We start from the raw sequence: 19,014 nt of genomic DNA, 5'->3' as shown, positions 1-19,014 counted from the left end.
ATTGATTTCTGAGTTGTATATATTTTATTTTTATTGTTTTTTTAATATTTTTTTTTTATTTAGAAAAATGTATTAGTTCAATACAAAATTAGCTCTTTTGTAATAAAAATTGTATGAAAAAAAAAACATTTGGCCGAACGTTTTTCTTTGTCATTCTTACCGAGCACAAAACTCCGCCGAGATATGCGAAGATGTAGGGAGGGTTGGATTTCCTCCCAATCTGAAGCCTAGATAATCTAATGCCGATCATCCCTTTCTATACATTTAGTTATTATCGTTTTGAGAGATCTTTTTTTCTTTCTTTCTTTTTTTTTAATTAAGTTTTTTAGCCACTTCTTGAGGGATTTGGCGTATACCGGGGTTTTCGTACCAAACAACACAAAAAATATGGAATCTGTAGATTTGTTCAACTATTTGAGTTTAGCGAACCGATAGACAAGGCCGCTCTTAAAGCCAAATATGGATAATAAGTGTATTTCGAAAGAAATAAACAATTGCAGCATCACTCGCAACTTTGCAGAATAAAACTTCAACTAAGAAAAAAGCATTTACAAAATAGGCACATTTGATAAGATACACATATATCCACAACCAACTCATTAATTTCTTTTCATAATTTATTTATTTTTCAAAATACAAAGATAACAAGCAATAAAAATGGAAGTTTTTGAGCGTTGAAAAAATAGTTCTTTAATATATAAAAGTAAAACTTTTGTTCAGTTATCAATTTAAAAAGAAATAAAAGTAACTATCTTTTTTTTTTAGTAACCATTGCGGTTTTTGAAAAAAAAACAACAACCTATTTTTAACGATAGTGAACAGTTTTATTAATAACGTTTTCTAAATGCTTAAACTTCTGTCTAACGTGCCACTACATTGCACCATTGCACAGATTTGAAACTTATGTTGTATCAAAGTCTAATTAACACTTTAGTTAGATTTGTAAGAAAATCGGTTTGCACCGAAAGTGCAAATTAACTGAAATTATTTTGAGTTATCGAAATTTCCTAGAAAAAAGCTGCATTCTTCAAACTTAAATTTACAATAAATATTAAAATATTTTTCATTAAAGAATAATTGTGAGTTGGTAGTTGCGTCGTAAATTTAACTCTAAAATTCAAACCTAACAATTTAGTCAGGAATCTAAAATCTAAAAACATTAAACAAAAATAATAATAATCAGATGTATAAGAAAGGAACTACTTAAGAAATTTCTGCAGAGTGTAAAACCTTTCAGATATGGTTAATATTTACAAACATGATATTATATTAATCTTTTTAGACACTTTAATGAGTTCCTGTGCACTATATTATCATCATATAGTCGAGATCAGGTGTTAACTAGTTTAAGAAACAAGATAGTGTCTGACAATTGATGAGTCAATTTTTTCTGCCTCAAGGAACCGTCAAATGGATATTTCGGTCACGAAAATGTTTGCAATACTTTTCTTAACAGTAGTAAGAAAGAAAAAACTGAAGTTATGCTCGCTCCTTGTCAAATCGTATGCAAAGATGTCTTTGGGGTTCGAAATGTAAATAATGGCTTTAGGACCTTGGAATCAAAGGCATGTAATGAGCCCAAAATCTGATTTTATTTTAATTACAATTGATTAATTATTATATTAAAATTTTAAAATGATTAATTATATTAATCAGAGAATTTAAAGGAAACTGATTAACCAAACAAGATGCTCTTGCTGCAAAAGTCAGACCGTCTTAAGACACTGTTTTCTGGACTACAATCTTACAATGGAAAAGATAAAAATATGTTTATATAGCTCAAGAACTAAGACCTCAACTGGCCAAATGCGGAATAGATCTTGCACTTCTTTCTTAAAATGCTACCTCACTTGTGTTTCGTAAAATAGTAATGTGAAGAATGGATTTTCTGGCCTCATATTGAGAGTTGTCAATTGTTTGATTGTAACAAAAAGTCAATTCCGGTTGTGTCAAAACGCTGTGTGAGAAGAGGGTCGATATTGTGCGTTTAATGAATCTACGAAGGCGTATCTTGAACGGGATTGCCCCGAAGCACTTCCTATGAATGTTGATCTAACTGCCAATCAATCTTGAAACATGTCTTCATTTGAAAATTTGGTCAGTGATGGACAGAATCGTCGATGAATTCGTTTCTTGCCAAAATTAAGCTTAGCCCAATATAATAAACTCTTAATTGTCCTGACTTACCTCTATCCATCCTATATTTCTGTTTTCATTTTCGTATACACCAAATTAGTACGTAACTTGTAAAAGATCTTCTTTACATTAATTCATTTAAGTATTCAGCTAGGAGTAATTTTAAGTATTTAGCTAAACATAAAGATTAACCTCCTTAATCAATTTGAAATTGAAACAAAGGCTTTAGCTTTAATGATTTTTTTTTTTCACGCAAATGAATTTTGAACATAAATTTTATTGTGATTAGTATTAGGTGGGGATATATTCTCTGGATGTCTTTTATCTTGAGAATGTTATCATCTCTCACTACGTATTGCTACCAATGTACAGCTTTAGATTTTGCTACTGTTGCTGGTAATTCTTTTTACGACCAATGAATTTTATTATTTATTTAGTTTATCATTTGAAATGCATCTAAAAACGTTTTTAAAACAGTATATGTATTTTATAAGTTATTTAAGTTTTTATATAATATTTTTTTAAGAATAAATTTAGATTAATCATAAAAAATGGAATCATCAAAGTTAATGACCGTGAATACTCCTCTAGTGTTAAAGTCAAAAGCAGAAGTTGGAACTAGTTTTAAATATAGGTATGACTTCTTAGAATATGTTATGCGAATAAAATATATATATATATTTTTTTTTATGCTTGTATTTACCTTTTCATAGATCCCAATTAGATCCAGAACCAGATGCAATCACGCTGGCACCAAAAAGTCCTTCTTGGATTGACGTCTGGCCTCAAGTAAATTTTTGTATTACGTATTACATTAGATTTTCAACTATAAATATACAAGTTTCTATTTATAAGTGAAAACAAATACTTCTTTATATTTGAGTATTTTCATGGCACTTGACAGGAGATTAGCGATCGAAATCCTTCAACCTTAAGAACCATTTTAAAATAAACTTTTTGGTATGTAGACATTTTCTTTAAATTATGTACTGATTGCAAATATGTATATGTATACATTTAATTTTAAATACTTTTCCATAATAAAAGTCAGTTTAGGCTAGTTCTGAGGGAAGGTAGCTGGTTATTTTTTCCGATAAAGTGCCATGTTAGAATCCCAAACTTAAAAAAAAATTACTTGGTCTACAAGTGCTTATGCCCTAAAAAGTTTTCCACGAATTTAAACTATTCTAGTTTAAAATTCAATTTAGCGAAAATTCTAGGGAATAGTAAGCATCTCTCTAAAGCATACTTTTTCAGGATGTAGCATTAGTTTGAATTGAAATCGATACGTTACTAAAATTCTGAGTTTGAAGAGAACCGCTTGAAGGAAGATCGAATATCTTGACCGTTCTCTCAAGTTAGCTTGTGTCTGAAATTCTTCACATGAAAAATGAGAGGAGGTATTCTGACAAGCCTCGCTTCTCATAAAATTGCTTTTGATAACTATGGAAAAATTGCTTTGACTATAGATTCCATAATTTGGTACGAAATGTATCAACATAAAATAAGCAATATAGGTCGAATGCAAGAAGACCATAATTTAGAAAAAGTGTATTCATTTTTTCCGGGAAAAGTTTGGTAAAAAAGAGTTTTCTGTAGCTGGTGCGAGTTCCGATGAAAATGCAATGGATAATTGACCTGGGCAGTATTGACTAATCGGTACTGGCCAACCTGATATTTAATTATTATGTGACCTGTGGGAATATCTAACAACCATATCTGCGGCCTTTGAATTACGATATGTAAATGATTTTTTATTTCATTATACGCACTACATTTTATATATGTCTTAAACTGGTAGATAAAGTAAGTTTATTTAACGAGAGGGGTGTAGATTCTTCGTATGTATTGAAGCATGTCAACATGTGTTTGAAATCTGGAACATTCTGGAGTTTCCTGGGAAGAGAAAATCTAAGGGCAGGCAGGTGGCTTGAATCTGGAATTTTGCTGGACTCCAGTGCACGTAATTTCTTCTCCTCCCAATAAATTAAGGTTTATGAGTTATATTTTGCGAAATCGTTAATGACACTTTGTGTTGATAGAGATATCTTTAAAGAACTTGAATAATTTATTTGGTCTGTACAACGTTTCTGTGTACTTCGGTTTATTCTTAGATCCATAAATTTAATTTATTCTCATTACAGGTACTGGCAAGTTTCATTGCGTTGGGCACATTAATTCAAGTAGGAATTAATATGGCTTATTCTGGTGTATTAATACCACAATTAGCTGAAGATCCAGATATTAAAGAATTTACAAAAAAACAGGCATCTTGGATTGGTAAGAATGTTATTCTATCAATGATTATGACATTAGTTTGGTTACAGTCCTGTGTGTTTGTTTCATGATAATAGTCTTTGTTTTCTAATCTTCTGTTTGCGATGATTTGTGTACTTTTCCAGCAAACTAAATCAACTTAGTTCAAATACGTAACTGCGTCATATTTAGTAATATGTATAAAATAAATAATAAGTGATCTTTCAGACTTTATTTTTGGGGAGTAATTTAATTATTTCAAGGAGTTTAGGGACTTTCACTTCGTTTCAATCTGACATTTTAAAATTCGCTGAAAATTCAAATTTTATATATCGACTAGCTAATAACATACAGGATTTTTGGATAAATTCTGCAATCCGAAGTGTCACTTGACTGAATCTGTTTGAGTATATTTAGGGATTTTTCCGAAAATTATTACAGTTTTTTTTAACTTTGTTAGCTAATTGCATATTTAGAACTTTTTAAAAGTATTTTCTCCGGAAAGGCTGTTTTTTAGAGAAGGGCTGGGCTCCCAAAAGTGTCATGTACGGCTTTTACAACATAAGAATAATAATAGGAAATCGATGTATCAGTGAAATCCCTAATATTAACGAAATCTAAGATTAGGTATGCCTTGATAACGAAAAAGTAGTTTTTATGTGTTGGTCTATATTTGTGTAAGATATGTGCGTTTACACGTCTGTTCAACATACGTAATTTGTAAACTGAATTTCTAATTCGCTCGGGACGCGCCGTAAATCACACTCAATATATAGTATATTTCGAATATTAAGATTAAAAAAAAAATATATATTAGTTTTCATGATTTGCTTGAAGCATCGTACATTCATTCCACAGAGGTAGATTTATAACTTGCAATTAAAACTGCATTATGAATTTTAAATAAGTTATAAAGCCTTATCATTGTATCCAAACATTATTTTTATCCCAGAAAATACAGATCTCCTCTGATAACGAAAAGTAGATTTAACAACTTGATCTGTGTATATGTTTGTGTACCTACCGAATCAAAAATGAAAGCCAAAAGATCAAATTCCATACTTCGCTTAGTAGATCCACCCATCCCATAAAACTGCGTTAAAATACAAATTTCAAAAAACTAAAACCTGTTCTATTTTAATACTTTCTTCTTTTGTGGGCTAAAAGAAAGAAAATTGTTACAATTTTTCAGCAAGTTTGGTAGCAATCTGTCAACCAATTGGTGCCTTTATTGTTGGATTATTGATGGACTATTTTGGAAGGAAGAAAACGTGTATAATGTCAAACGTTCCCTTGGTGGTTTGTTGGACCATGATTTATTTTACCAAACACTCTTTGTGGCCAGTTTATGTAGCTAGAATGCTAGCTGGTATAGCTGGAGGTGAGGTGCAGTTAGTTACTTATTTATAACAAATTATTTGACATTAATAAATGAGTTAATCTACTTCTTCAAATAATAAAAAATACAATACTTTAATTTATTTATTTATTTTAATATCTATTAAATTACAGGCATGGCAACGGTAGGAACGGTATATACTGCAGAAATAGCTAATGCCCAATTCAGGCCAATGCTTTTATCAGTTAATAGTGTTAACACAGCATTTGGCATACTGCTTGCTACAATTTGTGGTGTTTATGTCGAATGGCATTTGTCAGCTTTAATTTATGGATTACTTGCGTTAATAAGTTTTTGGTTATCATTCTTTTTGCCAGAAAGTCCTTATTGGCTAGCCAGTTTAACGGACACTCCCAGTAAAAAAGTAAAGAATCAAGTACAATATCTCAACAGAAATAAATGGGTAAGAATTTAGGTTAATAAAGATAAATTATATAATTTCTGGTAGGCATTCCCAGTAGGAAACATTCTCGTGTAGGTAATCTTTTTCTTAAGCCGAATCTAGCCTGCAAACCTGTAGTTATTGCATTGGAAAAAATAACTTATATTTCCAAAGGTCACATCACAAATACAATTTTTACTTACATTATATTTTTAATAAATGTCCTATTGCTTCATTGTAGGTTCTCTGAAACAAAATACCTTTTTCTTAAAATCTATTTTCACAGAATGAATTTCAAATAAAAGCTATAGGTAGTTATTTAAGATGATATATAAAAATGATATTAAGAAAAAAAATATACATATATCAATAGATTAACGGTTCAAAATTATGCTCACACAGTACCATTAAATTTTCGTATGATAAATTAAACTTCTTTATTCCAGTTATTTGATGAAGAATGGGCAGTTATTCAAGGCATTATTGATGAAAGAAAGAAAGGTGTTATTCAAGAGGAAAGAGCATCAGAAAGGAAAGAGAATCCTTTAGGATTCATTAAAAAATTTTGTGTGAGGACTTCTTATGTACCATTTTTACTATTGATGATGTTGTTCCTTCTGCAACAGACCAGTGGTACTTATGTAGTGATATTCTATACTGTAAACATATTCAAAACTATTGGTGGAGATTTCGGTACTGGCTTCGACGAATACAGTGCAACAATTACCTTAGGTGTTCTGAGGTTCATCATGAGTTTAATATCTGCTGTACTTTCTAAAATGTTGGGTAGACGAGTGTTGCTAATATCTTCCAGTGCAGGTATGGCAGTATCAGCTTTTGCAACCGCCATATTTTTAAAATTAAATAATATTTCTAGAATTCCATTTGAATCGGACAATTCGTCTACTTATCTTTTATCACAATCCGGAAATGCAACCATTATTGTAAAAGAAGTAGTTAATACTGATTTATTGGTAGACAGTCGGTGGATTTTAATTTCTGTACTGATTTTTGTGAGCGCTAGTGCTTTAGGGCAAATGGTAATTCCATGGACAATGATTGGTGAATTACTTCCGACTAATATAAGAGCTTCAGGCAGTGGACTAATTGTAGCCTGTACCTCAGTTATACTGTTTATTGTGATTAAGACGTTTCCATATCTTACAGACTTAATAACTATGCCATTTGTGTTTGTTAGTTATTCTGTGATATCAGTTTTAGCGATTATTTTCACATATTTCTATTTACCGGAAACCTTGGGTAAAAATTTAGCCGAGATAGCGAAATATTTTGAAAAAAGTTGATACTCATTTAACTTATTCTAAAGCCAGTGAATTATCCGAATTATTCATTTCCGTTAAGTCCAAATTTTAATTATTTAAAATAATTTCTTAGGAAGTGTTATTTGATTTATACAATAAGTTATGGTGTACAGTTTTCATACATTTCTAAGCTACTGATTTTTTTTTTATACTGTGGTTACTTTTTTTTATTTAGTTAATGCCATTACACATTATTTTTTTATTGTAGTAAAAACGTAAACTTTTATTTAGTTGAAGTTTAAATTGAAGTCACATTGCAGTATTAAATTGAACGTCTTAGATTTTCAGATCATAGATATCTAAATGTTTAAATCATATGAATAGAAATCTCAATAAGAAAATGTACGAATATACAAAATTAGTGAGTATACAAGCACCCGAATAAAATGTGGCTATCCACCTGACATTTAAATATATAGTTCAAGTTATTCGCAGAATGTTTTTGCGAATTTGCGCAAACAATTTTCACATATTTTCTTAAATATTTAAATGTTTTTGAAAACTTTGTTAGCTTTATTTTTTACTTGGAAGAAAAATATTTATTTTGTTTCTATTTATTATTTATTTTAACTTCACATTTCATCACATGAATGTTGAGAATGAAGACTTGGTCGTGGCAAGCAGCAGAGATTAGATCTTGTTCATAAGAGATTCGTAAATTATACAATTATTCCATTCGTAAATGCTCTTTAGATTTAGCTAATTTATTTAGAAAATGTCTTTAATCTGATTTTTCTCCCCCAAATCTTAACAATAATTTTACTTATTCAATACGAAAAAAAATTCTTATTATTTTCATTTTCTATAGTCTTTTTGTGATGTGATTGACGTTAAATGATAATTGAATAATTAAAAGACTGTTGGAAGTATTTTATGGAAGGTCTATTACTTTATTGAAGGTTTGCTAATAAAATAATTTCCTCACATCCAGCAACCTCTGTGATCTCATTTCCAATTAAGTGTTGGGCAGTAAAGTGTGGTGATGGTAAACTCTTTATGGAATGGAAGATTTACTCTTGAAGGGGGATATATAAACTAATGAGTTTCCTATGACAAGATGAACTGCAGCAGCTGTGCTAACTTACAACGGCTCAGGCGCTAGATTTATATTCAGAAGACTTTGTTGGTATACTTTTCAAAGCAATTGGCATTGCACGTTATGCTAGATTTGCATCTGCCTTTCCCTTTTTTTTTAATTTGAATTTATTTTGAAATATCAATTTTTTTAAAAAAAGTAATTCTTCGGGAACGAGATTAATCCTTGCATTAATGGCATTTCGTTTAAGTACATAAAAGTAGATTATATTAATTAGTAATTAATTAATTACTTATTTAAAAATGAAGAAAAAGAGTTAGTGCTTTGAATAAGAATAAAAAGGTTAACGACAGCTAAAACTGCAAAAATTTTCATTATCGGTAATTCAAATGTAACAATTTATCATTGCAATGCAGACTATAGTTGAAATTCTTATTAAATACGATTCTCTGCCAAGCTGGCAGTATAAAATTTATTGGAAAACAGTGTTTTAAACTGGATTAGTATTTGAAGAAATTTAATAAGTTTGAATTTCTTGAGCGAAGATGTGCTGAATGGTTTCTTGGAGATAAGGTTGTTATAATGCATTTGTAGGGTCTAATTACAGCATTATCATTAGGAACTATGCATATTTATTGTATAGCACGAAGTAATAATAAAAAATGCATTAAATTTTTGTTCTGAGACATGAGCTAAGCAGATGTTAGGTGACATTAGTTGGAGCGTTAGACATCTGGCAAGTATACTGACCACATTCTTTTGTAGCAATTTTACTTAAATTTTTTGAAATTTAGTATTTTTACTAAAAAAAAATAGTTTATTTCAAATTTTTCATATTGCAAACATTTAGTTTATAAAATGATGTTGAAGGAAGCGTCATAGCTCTACTGAACCCCACTAAAAATCAGTACGCTCTAGGAAAGGGATTTAAAATTTTAATTTTTTAAAAAATAGACCTAATGTAAATTCCAAGTTTAAATTAAGTTTACATAACCGCTTTGAAAATTATAGAAAACTTGTAAAGCGGATTGTGAAGTTGAATTTATTCTTTCAATTCCAAAATTTGCTTAGAAATTTCACACTCTATACAGGTGATACAATCGTACAATACACTGAAACGGCACTGTAGAAGAGAGCTTAACTTCACCGTTCCAACTCCATGAAAAAACGTTTTCTGAAAAATGTTTCGAAGTTACAGAACTGCATGTACACTAATGGAAATCATTTCGAATAAAAAAAAATCTTTTCAGAAACTTGCACTTCTGGTGAAAAAAATTTACTTCAAATTTGAAATTTAACTCAACATCATCATATTCATCAGACTTCCAAGTCTAGTTATACAGACAGGACTGGTGGGGGTTCTCTAATTAGCGAGTACCACAACAGACCTCCTAAGTCGCGGTGACGTATGATTTCTGCCAATTTACATGGAATAATGTAATCTAAGCATTAAACTTTAGAAAATACATCTTTCTCTTCAAAAGTGAATTTTCTTGGAAAAGTGTTTCTAAATGACCTATTTATATTCTTGGGTATTAGTATTGCACATTTTATAGCATTTCGCCACAAACAAGTTTTGGTACGCTTCAATAAATTAAAGCTATTGACCTACGAACTCTCAAACTAGCACACATGTTATTATTTAAGAGATAATGTAAAACAGTGCAACACTCCTCGATAGTGTCCAATAAAATATCAGTGTTAAATAAAAATTAACAACAAACCACAACCTTTGTTACACACTTCCCTGTGGGTATACCCTATCGTGGGTATATCTCGCCAGGGAAGCCCTACTGTAACTTAGCGATCAAACTCTCTTAACGAAAGTTCTATTTTATAGAAAGATTTTTTTTGGAAAATGCCTCTTACGATTTTCTCTAAAATTTTTACGTTCATCTTACATGAAAATCTATAAGTTTTATCAGAATAATTTTTCTTGAGCTATTTGTTTTATGGCATTCTGAGAGGGATAGAATTTGGTTTGAAGAATCATTTCAATTAAGTGCAGCTTTAAAATTTAGATACCGGTAAAAATGTTGTTTGTCTTAAAATTCGGAACTTAAAAAAAATAAGTTAGAATTTCGAGAATCATTTAGAGAGAAAGACGGTATGATAGAACTCCTTCGATTTTATGTTGTAGAGCCATTTAAAAACGGACAAAAATGAAAATAATTTTATTATTGTTTAACAGCACCTGGTAGGGATGAACCCTCAACATCTTGGCGACATTAGTTGCCATTTCAGTGTGATATTTTGATGATGATTGCTGGCGGTGTGGTACTTAACTCCTTTTTTTTTTACAATTTTTATCGAACACTTTTGTAATTTTATTTTCATTACTTATTTAAACAGTGTCTTCTCAAATGTTATTAAATCACTTTAATTTTAATTTGTTTTCTAATTCTAGGTTTCTGAATAATATTTAAGAAAATCAAGAATTTAGTGTTAACACCTAAACAAAAAAAAAAAACAAAAAAAATGGAAGCAACTAAATTAATGCCTGCCACATTAACAGATCCTCTAAACAGAAAATTAGAGGGTGAATCTAGTGTTAAATATAAGTATGTAGTCTATGAATATTATGTATTTTTTAAAAAAAATATGTATTTTTTTATCTTACCTGTTCTTTATATTTGCGCAGGTGTCGATCTGATCCAGAACAACATTTACTAACTGAGGTACGTCGAAACCCTACTTGGTTGGAAGTCTCGCCACAGGTAATTTTTTTTTATAAATCATTTCACTTTTTGCTATTGAGTTTTCAAATATAACAACACCTTTGCAACTTTTAGTCATTATAATCAACCGTAATTTTCATGGAACCCAACGAAGTACTTAAATTATTATTATTATTATTTATTTATTTCTGTATTTATACAAAGTTGCATGTTACAGAAAGAGTTAATCTTTTACTGTACTATAAGAATTAAGAATTAAATTTGTCTCACATCTTTTTGACTTATAATACTTTCGGATTCTCTGAGTATAGATAATTGGTTCACTTTTTATTAAGATATTTGCATTTGTATCTTATCACTTTCTCAAGGTCAGTCACTTCAATTTGGAGTTTAATTTTTTTAATTATTACACTTGTTTTAAAAATAAACATTTTTTGAGATATTTACAACTGCTCAATAAGCATCTAGTAAATATGATAAGATTACTTGAAAATATATATCTATATAAATACCCGGACACTCGATATCTATCAGAAGAATATATTGTTGCATTCGTGTCCCATTGTCAATATTGAGATTGCTCTTAAAGGCCTCTCTGTTTATAAAACCATATCGTATAAGTTGAAGTAGAGATTTTTTTCAAAAAAAAAAATGTATCATACGACATAAATATTTCAAAATGTGATTGAGATCGTTGTGCTGAAAATTTCGTTGATTTATTCGGCGTAGCATGAATGTTTTTCCTGTTTCTTATCTATTTCGGATTTTCATCCTTCATTGTAAGTTAGTTCATTAGTTTGGTGCAGAGGATTTGAAAATGTAATTGTTTCTAATTCAGAAAATGTCCTATGATAAAAACAATGTGGTTTTTAAGAATCTTTACCAAAATTTATGAATCTATCTCAAATAATGGATAAAAATCCAACAACGGTCAGTATTACGAATAACGTGCGGGCTACGAATGATAAAATCTACAATAAAGATATCAAGTTCTAAAGAATTGTTTTTGCGAGAATACTTTAGTAAATGGACTTTTTTCCAGTACCTTTCAATTCATTAAAGCATTCTGTACTGGCAGATATCTACTGATCGACATGTTTTAAATTTACAACTGCCAAATTTGCTGTATTTTTTTATTATTTACACGTAGAATGATGTATTTAAGCGATCTCCAAAAGTACGAAAATCATATATTTTTCAGTGTTTTGGCTAAAACAGCTGCTTATTCTTCATATAAAAGTACGAATGTTAATACCTTTTTGTGTACCAGTAAACTCTAAAAATTTCTCTTGCTCCAAAAAAAAATTAGAGAAAACAACAAATTCAGTATCTACTTTACAGAAACTAAATTTAATCCAAATTAAGAAAACAGCAATGTTATCATATCCAAGTTTTCAATACATCCTCCTCTTAGCAAGATTAGAATCAGCTGCCTAAGACTTAAAGTTTTAAATCTCTTTTACTTTATTAGTTTAATCTCTTTACAGATTCTGGCTAGTGCAATATCATTAAGTATATTTATACAAGTTGGCGTCCACATGGGATATTCAGGTGTATTAATACCACAATTAGCCGACGACCCAAATATTGAAGAATTTACAAAACATCAGGCATCATGGATTGGTAAGAATTCGGTTTGGTGTATTATATCAGTTTTGCATCCTTGATTGTTTTTATGGAAACACCGTTTCGTGATCCTGTCTATTATGGAAAGAAGTATTGGGACCCATTTTAGACCATTTCTCAAATCCATACCTCTATCGATAAAGGCAAACTTACTCTTAATTAGAAATTCTGGTTTAATAGCAAGTCCCTGAAAATTCAAAACCGCTTTGTTCAAAGTGGTTGCTTTTATAAAATCCAGAATCTCTTGAAGAAATACTTATTATATCAAAGCAGGTTAAAAGCAGTCTTAGACCAAAATTAACTTTTACTTTTTTACAATGTCAGCACCGTTTCAACACTCTTTGGACTTAACCTTATTGTGACGTTTAGAAAGTGGCTGTGGTACAGTTTTATCCCAAGAAAATAATAAACAAAGGGATAACAAATCTAGTCACATTTACAAGTCAAACTGTTCTCTTTGGTGCATTAATATACATTGAATAATGGGGTTGTTTTTGTGCTCTTGATTTAAGCGCGGGATAGTGAGTGTGGGGCCCCAGATCGTATTTCACGGGTGTTATGTCCCTTGGAATAAAGTAGAAAGTAAAGTGTGAGATTCCGCCCCCATTCAAGACAACTAATTTGGTTCCGTTATGTCATGCGTGAAAAAATATGCTATTTGGAGTAATTGGTCGCATTTCTCTTTCGACTTTTTATGACAAAAACGAAAGTTTGAGGTACTTCCAAAGAGAAACGAAACATATAGAAAGATAATGAACTTATAAATAAAAAACATAAATATAAAATGTTTAATTTTGTGCGTCTAATTTTATTAAGATAAGTAATTATTTAATTAATTAAAAGAGCCTAAGAACTTATATAAATACATTTTACCTCCTCGTAATGCTCTCAAATTGTGTAATTTGAGAGGGAATCCCATCACCAACTTTCGTCATTATCGCTTCATATTCCTAATACAATGAATTAAGATAATCTCTGTAAGTAGGTGATACACCTTTTTCTAGTATTCCCCAAAATACAGCCATGATAAAGTTTTATTGTAGAATAGCATTTGTTCTTAAGAATAGAAGAGTTATTCAATTATTAGTTATTATATCTAAAATTTGTAATTGATGACATTATATTTTATAGCAAGTTTGGTTATAATTTCCCAACCAATTGGTGCCTTACTTGCTGGACCCTTAATGGATTATCTGGGACGAAAGAAAGCTGGCATAATTACAAATATTCCAATGCTGGTTAGTTGGATGATGATTTACTTTACTGAATACTCTTTGTGGCCAATTTATATAGCAAGGATTCTAGCTGGTTTATCTTCCGGTAAATTCAATTCGATTAGAGATATACGATGCCTTATTAGAAAATAGTAAATGCGAGAGCATTTATTTTTATTTGAAATATTTTTTATTTAGTATTTCTATAACTTTGCAGGTATGGCAGCAGTGGGTATGATTTATACGTCAGAAATTTCTCATGCCCAATTTAGATCAATGCTTCTGACATTAGGTACTGTTGACGCGTCACTTGGTATATTAATTGTTACCATTGTGGGCGTCTATCTTGAATGGCATACGGCTGCCGTAACTTACGGATTTCTTGCTTTAATAAGTTTGATATTGTCATTTTTTGTACCAGAAAGTCCACATTGGTTAGCTAATTTTACTGATGCTTCTAATACAAAAATTAAAGCTCAAATGAAATATCTCTACAGTGCTGAATGGGTAAGAATAACTAGCATATACAACAAGTAGTTATCTTACTTGAATTATATTCTTGTAATTTTGTAGATTATTTATTGTTTTCAGAAGTCCGTGCAGATTTGTATTAATGATTTTTTTTAAAAAACAGATGTGACACAATTCATTTGCTTTAATCGGAACTTTAATTCATCTAACATCCGGTGTAGGGGTGTTATGTAAATCCTACATAAGTCGCACCGTCTGCCATGGAAGCGTCTTCTTTTTTGTAATACTTTGGAAGTTTTCCTTCTAAATTATTATATATATTCAAGGTAGTTTCCCACGCACCCTTATCTGCTTGACTCTTTTGGGTTGCCAGATATCATCGATTGGGTTCACATCACCATCGAAACTGCCCCTTCTCAGTTGTTTGAAGAAGAGATTCGCTTTTGAGCGCGGCCTATATCATCGAATTGTGAGTCTGGTCTCTCCTAATTTTACCTATCAACCTTCTTAACAACTTCATTTCCAAAGTGAGTAGGACTTTCCTTTCTTTTAATATATGAAAATGAGGAAAAAGTGGAGCGGTAAATTGCCATTTTCTCTTTTTGGCCACTTCTTTTTCCTCAGAAATTTGTTTTTTGCGGAGAAAATCTTCTCTGCAGCGGCCATCCTTGCATTATTTTCATTTAGTTTTTCACTTTTACTACGACTTTTCATTCCAAAGTACTGAAATAGTGTGTACGGCATATCAACACCAAAAAAAGCGAAGGTCAGAGCCTGGTATTTCAATATATTCTGGATCACTGCGAAACCATTGTTTTTTCGCTGTTGGTGAACTACGTTCATGTAGCAATTCCCAAAATCAATTTTCTTCTGTCGCTGCCTTTTTTGTGGTGGCCAAACGCGGGTCCTGGGACATCATCCATCCAAAACTCTCCTCGGACGCCCACTCGTTCTCATTTCTTCTGGCTTGTACTCTACCTCTATTTCTTAGGCCGTCCCTCTTCCAAAATTCTCTTAAGGTGGCCAAACTATTAGATGCTCCTTAATTCGACATTGTGTAGGAAATTTATGCCTTGACCAAGTTTTAAAATAACAAGAAATTTATTATTTCAGTTGATAGAAGAAGAATGGACTCGTATTCAAGATGATATCAGTGTTAGAAAAAAAGGTTTAAATCAAGAAGAAAGTGCATCAAATCCTTTAAGATTCATTAAAGGCTTTTTAGAAAGGACCTCTTACATACCAATGTCAATATTGGGAGTATTATTTTTTCTACAACAAACTAGCGGTACTTATGTAGTCATCTTTTATACGGTTAACATTTTTAAATCTATTGGAGGTGATTTTGGTATGGGATTTAATGAATACAACGCAACAACCACTTTAGGAATATTGAGGTTTATCATGAGTTTCATAACTCTTGTGCTGTCCAAGAAATTAGGTAGACGAATATTACTCATAATTTCCAGCGCAATAATGGCTTTATCAGCTCTTGCAACTGCCTTATTTTTAAAATTAAACCATATTTCTACAGTTCTGTTTGAAGCAACCAATTCAACTTCTCAGCATTTAAAGCAGTCAGAAGAAGCAACTATTATAGGTGAAAATGTAGCTCCTGCTGAAATAGCTGTAGGCAGCTGGTGGATTTTAATTTCTATGCTCACTTTTTTGTGCGGCAGTGCTCTAGGTCAAATGGTAATTCCGTGGGCAATGATTGGCGAATTGCTACCGACCAAGATAAGAGCTTCCGGCAATGGACTAGTTAGAGCCTTTACTGCAATCATTTTATTTATTATGATTAAAACATTTCCATTTTTAACTGACCGTATAACTTTACCAATGGTTTTTGGTAGTTATTCATTAATGTCAGTTTTAACTATTATTTTTACATATTTCTATTTACCGGAAACGTTTGGTAAAACTTTAGCCGAAATAGCCAAATATTTTGTAAAAGGTTAATGATTAGCTATGAAGACAATAAAAAGAAAAAAAATTGTCAAAGTTGGGTGTTTTTCAACGTTACGCATTTTCGTGCAGTTTTTGACGATCAACCCTTATACAACTGTCCTACCGGACAGTTTTAATCCATAAGCCTGTAATAAGATTTGTGCAAATAAAGTAAGCCCATTTTTAGTTTACTAATGATTGCTTTAATTAAATTTGATTTATTAAATTAAAGTGAGCAAGATAGCGTTTGCATTATATTGTCTGCAAGATTTTTTTTTAAATTTATTTTTCAAACATATCCTCTTGGTTTTAAAGGATGAGAATGGTGCTTCATTAGCTTTGTTTGCAATTCACTTAAATTGCTCACCAGTGTTAAGAACTTTGGTGAGAGATTAGAGAAAGATTTGGAATTGCTCAATTTCCTAGCCTTTGAATAACGTTTCTTTCTCTGTGGAGTGTTGCAGTATTGTCTAGAAAGTGAAATTCTTGGCCAATAAGTTCGCTGGAGGTTTGACTGTACTTTTCAATGATTAACTGTAACGAACTCTGTACCCCCTTCATGGTGAATACCCACTCCAAAGTTATGAACATTACATATTTATAAGGCCTCATTGGCTTAATATCGATCATTTTAATAACCTAAACAGTATTTATTTAAAGAAGAGTATAATTTACGTCTATTCATTTTTCGCAGTTTTATGCGTATATATAACTATAGTTTTGTATATAATATGTACAAAGATATTGTATATGTATAGATTTTGCTTCTGTATTTTATTTTATAATCAAAATTTAAGTATACATAGTAGTATCCTATGTACATTTAAGAAACGTAGGATAAATTATACCTTCATTGATTTGTAAATTATTGATTCATTTTACACTCTGTTTTCTATTTGTCAAAAATTTGTGTATCATTTTTGAATGTTAAATTAAAATCCAAACACCTAAAAAATAAAACAGTTGCAAAACGCGAGGGGCCTGTCCTCCAGAGGTGAAAAATTTATTCCTCCTGGTAAGGGAAGGAAAATTAGAATGAATATAAAAAAAAAAACGCAAGCAATACTGTTTACAAAAAGCAGACCCCAATGTTCGCCACAAAATAATCATTACATACAATACTGTCATATGGGCTCCCACGGTTAAGTGAAGGAGTCACACTAACAGAACTCTCGTATTCATTTCCCACATTAACAATAAAAGCCAAATAATTCAATTGTTTCCCTTCTAAATAGAAACTCCTCTCCGAGTTTTGCTAATGTTATTTTACAAGATCCTGTATTGACTAATTTAGCTCGATGTTGGAGAGATCCATGTGGGACCAACTTAAAGAAATTGTAAAGAATGCAAAAAAGTTCTTAAGATGTGCCATTGATGCTCCAAGATGTTACACCTATTGTTAACTTGCAAGAAATTACTGACGTGAAAAATATGAGAGACTTATTGAATGAAATTTGTATCAATTTCTTTCAAAATGTTACGCAGCATAAATCCTCTAGTTATTAATTTAGCTAATTAAGATATAAGCGAGTCCCAAAAACATTAACGAATTAAACATTATTTTCTGTTGACATAATTTTGTACAATTAGAGCTGGATTTTTAGCCCTGGTTTTCAGTAGCATTAATGAACCTCGAGAAAAAGGTAATTTACAGCCAAGTAATTTAAATGAAATTTAAAGTAATGTAATATAAATAAATAAACCATTTATTTGGCTACTAAAAAATTTAAAGTTTTTAGCAAATAATACAGTTTTAATTAATTAGCTCAAATCAGCCGGTAAGGCTGTGGCCTCTTCTTAATGAAGGTTAATGGATACACCTCTTGTAAACTAAACATATTAACATATTAATATTACTTTAACAAACATGTAATATAAAGGAAGATGAAAATATGAAATAATCTAATACAAGCGATGTATATGTATGTAAATTTAACTTTAATTTTATTATTACTATTACTTTAAATAAATAAACGAATATTACTGACAGTTTCGAGTTTAAGTATGACTGGCCTAGAAATAGCTATATTAAAATTAAACAATATTTCTTCAATTCTGTTTGAAGCGGACGATTCAACAACTCTTCTTTTTATTGCAATCTGAACTTCTTATAGCAAAAATACAATAGTGATTTATCCAAAGATAGTGAATTTTAATTTCCTTAATCACTTCTGTGATCAATAATACTCCAAGGCAATCCAGTGGACAATGGTTGATGGACTGTTGCGAATAAAGGTAAGTTTTTTTGGATGTGGTCTAATAGTAAGTACCCTTAATGCTGCTACATTGTATCAGGAATCTGTTCGTATTTGGCATTTTGAAGTGCAAGTTAAAATGTTCGTTCTAGTCAGGAACCCGAATTGTACATAGCGAAAGAAGAGGGCATTATCACCAAAAAATTCCTTCATAATTATATTTTATTCTTTTTTTTTAATCTGTATTAAAGATAAAACTTGATTCATATTTACAACACATATCAAGAATACATATAATGTGAGTTCGATTCCCGGTCTTAGGCCTTGTATTTTATTTAATGGTTAATATAAG

The 19,014-nt window shown here is 30.7% G+C and overlaps 2 protein-coding genes across 10 annotated transcripts; both read left to right on the top strand.

The window, feature by feature from the left end:
* Positions 1 to 850: 850 nt before the first annotated feature.
* Positions 851 to 8,048, top strand: LOC141451481 (facilitated trehalose transporter Tret1-like). Of its 4 annotated transcripts, none has more exons than XM_074122909.1 (7): positions 1,960 to 2,532; positions 2,674 to 2,770; positions 2,850 to 2,925; positions 4,281 to 4,416; positions 5,585 to 5,773; positions 5,905 to 6,194; positions 6,620 to 8,048. In XM_074122909.1, the coding sequence occupies exons 2-7, from the start codon at positions 2,688 to 2,690 to the stop codon at positions 7,475 to 7,477; spliced, it is 1,632 nt and encodes a 543-aa protein (XP_073979010.1). In that variant the 5' UTR covers positions 1,960 to 2,532; positions 2,674 to 2,687; the 3' UTR covers positions 7,478 to 8,048. The 4 variants fall into 4 exon arrangements, with proteins under 4 accessions (XP_073979008.1, XP_073979010.1, XP_073979009.1 ...); XM_074122908.1 differs by having other exon boundaries at positions 2,663 to 2,770; XM_074122910.1 differs by lacking the exon at positions 1,960 to 2,532 and adding an exon at positions 3,041 to 3,096 and having other exon boundaries at positions 2,725 to 2,770.
* Positions 6,622 to 18,456, top strand: LOC141451482 (facilitated trehalose transporter Tret1-like). Of its 6 annotated transcripts, XM_074122916.1 has the most exons (8): positions 8,503 to 10,852; positions 10,939 to 11,092; positions 11,173 to 11,248; positions 12,697 to 12,832; positions 13,967 to 14,155; positions 14,267 to 14,341; positions 14,471 to 14,556; positions 15,634 to 18,456. In XM_074122916.1, exons 2-8 carry the CDS (start codon positions 11,010 to 11,012, stop codon positions 16,477 to 16,479), a joined length of 1,491 nt encoding a protein of 496 aa, XP_073979017.1. In that variant the 5' UTR covers positions 8,503 to 10,852; positions 10,939 to 11,009; the 3' UTR covers positions 16,480 to 18,456. The 6 variants fall into 6 exon arrangements, with proteins under 6 accessions (XP_073979013.1, XP_073979015.1, XP_073979016.1 ...); XM_074122912.1 differs by lacking the exon at positions 8,503 to 10,852 and adding an exon at positions 6,622 to 6,742 and having other exon boundaries at positions 14,267 to 14,556; XM_074122914.1 differs by lacking the exon at positions 8,503 to 10,852 and adding an exon at positions 6,670 to 6,806 and having other exon boundaries at positions 14,267 to 14,556.
* Positions 18,457 to 19,014: the final 558 nt, after the last annotated feature.

The sequence above is a fragment of the Rhodnius prolixus genome, unplaced genomic scaffold (genome assembly GCF_049639745.1).
Source record: "Rhodnius prolixus isolate KJV_2025 unplaced genomic scaffold, Rpr scaffold_8, whole genome shotgun sequence".
NCBI classification, from domain to species: Eukaryota; Metazoa; Arthropoda; class Insecta; order Hemiptera; family Reduviidae; genus Rhodnius; species Rhodnius prolixus.
Note: the sequence above shows the minus strand (reverse complement) of the source record. Positions and strands in the feature narration are given on the sequence as shown.

Bases quoted from the DNA above. Each gene is read 5' to 3' on its own strand.
- LOC141451482 (XM_074122912.1), top strand. From the start codon at position 11,010: ATGGAAGCAACTAAATTAATGCCTGCCACATTAACAGATCCTCTAAAC. The intron at 11,093-11,172 runs GTATGTAGTCTA...ATATTTGCGCAG, and splicing joins GAATCTAGTGTTAAATATAA to GTGTCGATCTGATCCAGAAC. The intron at 11,249-12,696 runs GTAATTTTTTTT...ATCTCTTTACAG, and splicing joins GGTTGGAAGTCTCGCCACAG to ATTCTGGCTAGTGCAATATC.
- LOC141451481 (XM_074122907.1), top strand. From the start codon at position 2,688: ATGGAATCATCAAAGTTAATGACCGTGAATACTCCTCTAGTGTTAAAG. The intron at 2,771-2,849 runs GTATGACTTCTT...ACCTTTTCATAG, and splicing joins GGAACTAGTTTTAAATATAG to ATCCCAATTAGATCCAGAAC. The intron at 4,417-5,584 runs GTAAGAATGTTA...ACAATTTTTCAG, and splicing joins AAAACAGGCATCTTGGATTG to CAAGTTTGGTAGCAATCTGT.